The sequence below is a fragment of the Odontomachus brunneus genome, unplaced genomic scaffold, assembly GCF_010583005.1.
Source record: "Odontomachus brunneus isolate Ranch 3 - 2012 unplaced genomic scaffold, Obru_v1 Obru_scaffold_171, whole genome shotgun sequence".
NCBI lineage: Eukaryota > Metazoa > Arthropoda > Insecta > Hymenoptera > Formicidae > Odontomachus > Odontomachus brunneus.
In genome coordinates this window covers 323,333-324,811 of record NW_022639621.1, presented here as the reverse complement: position 1 = coordinate 324,811, position 1,479 = coordinate 323,333, and the positions used below count along the sequence as shown (strand labels likewise).

General features: G+C 31.3%; 1 protein-coding gene across 1 annotated transcript in view; it reads right to left on the bottom strand.

The window, feature by feature from the left end:
* Positions 1–929, bottom strand: part of LOC116851327 (odorant receptor 13a-like) — an 8,957-nt gene extending 8,028 nt beyond the window's left edge. Inside the window, exons 1-3 of the mRNA XM_032830630.1 lie at positions 770–929; positions 509–599; positions 194–330 (exon numbers count right to left, since the gene is read on the bottom strand). Coding sequence (XP_032686521.1) covers positions 194–330; positions 509–599; positions 770–876 — 335 coding nt within the window. The 5' untranslated portion in view covers positions 877–929. The remainder of the gene's footprint in view (positions 1–193; positions 331–508; positions 600–769) is intronic.
* Positions 930–1,479: the final 550 nt, after the last annotated feature.

Below are 1,479 nucleotides of genomic sequence, written 5' to 3'. Positions count from 1 at the left end.
ATATATATATATATATATATATATATATATATATATATATATATCAAACTGTCAAAATGACAGATTAATCAAATAAACTACACCAAAATATATATACGCTTATTCAAATACAATGCGAAGGGTTAGAACGATTAGTGAGCCTTAATAAATGTTAAGGCTTTGTTGGAACTCAGTATACTCGCATTATACTCACATGGATTCATGTACTTTGGAACTATGGTCTATCAATTTCTGACCTGGCAGGCTGAGAAAGAGAAAATGCAAGACCAAACACAAACCCGCAACCGTGAATCTTAATGCCTCCAAAGGTCGATCCATGTTGATCACCACCTAATTGCGGAGAAAAACAAACTACCAATGCCCATTTCTACTAGCGTCGATTAAACCTTAACCTGAGTTTGTCTTTGCTTGAGTAGAGTTTAAATTCAGGTTAAAGTTTAATCGATGTTGATAGAAACAGACATAAGCCATTTAGGGACACCGTCGTTTTGGTGATATTAGTACGAACCTGTATTCCGCTGAATGCTATGAATACTGTGTTTAGTAACGTCATTATAAACAAAGATATGCTATATGTAGACGCAAATAATTTAGCAAACCTAGAACGATAAGACATATTGGATATTGCCGAGATTTATAAGAAAGTGACGGCACGTCACTTCGTCACGTAGCTGTCGTCTCTCTTATTCGAGTTCAAATCCCGTCAAATTAGGTAATTGATATTTCAATGGTAAAATCGATTTGCCCTCGGTGTGTCGAGAACACCTACTGTAAAACTTTTACGTGCTTCGCGACGCTGTTGCTAATTATACGATAATTCTCGTCGTCCTCGTGTCGCGGGTAAGCGTTAATGTAGATGTTGTCATCCTGTTTCATATTTTCCAATTCATATCTAGGCAAAATTATAAAAATGTCTCAAAGTATTTCGGGAGATTGTCTCGATATCCAAAGAGAAAGAAAGAGAGAAAGTATTTTAATTGTAACTTTCCAGGAAAAAGTTGTACTTTGGAAAATTCAGATATTTCTCGATAATCAGTACTGTTAGAAAACTTCATATTAAATTTAATAACTGGAATGTGAAGTTTTTTTATATAACTATGTTATAAAAAGTAATAGTAAAAGCAATATTATATTTAATAACACATAGTTATGAAAAATCATAATTAGAATCATAATTAGAATTGATCATAATTAGAATCATAATTAGAATTGATTAAGAGACTTCTGGATAGCTTTGTTGAAATCTCAATAAAGAAACAATGCTTCACAAGCTGAATCTTTTAGGCCACGAGACCGAAACAGCCTCGTATTTATGATAAATTAGAAAAATTATTCTAACATATCATAACATGTTATAATATTTCATAATTTAATATGAAATTTAATAAGAAAACATGGAATATAAGATACAAAATATTAGATTTTATAAGAAATATGAAACTAATCCATAATCCTAATGTTATGAAAATCTTTACTATC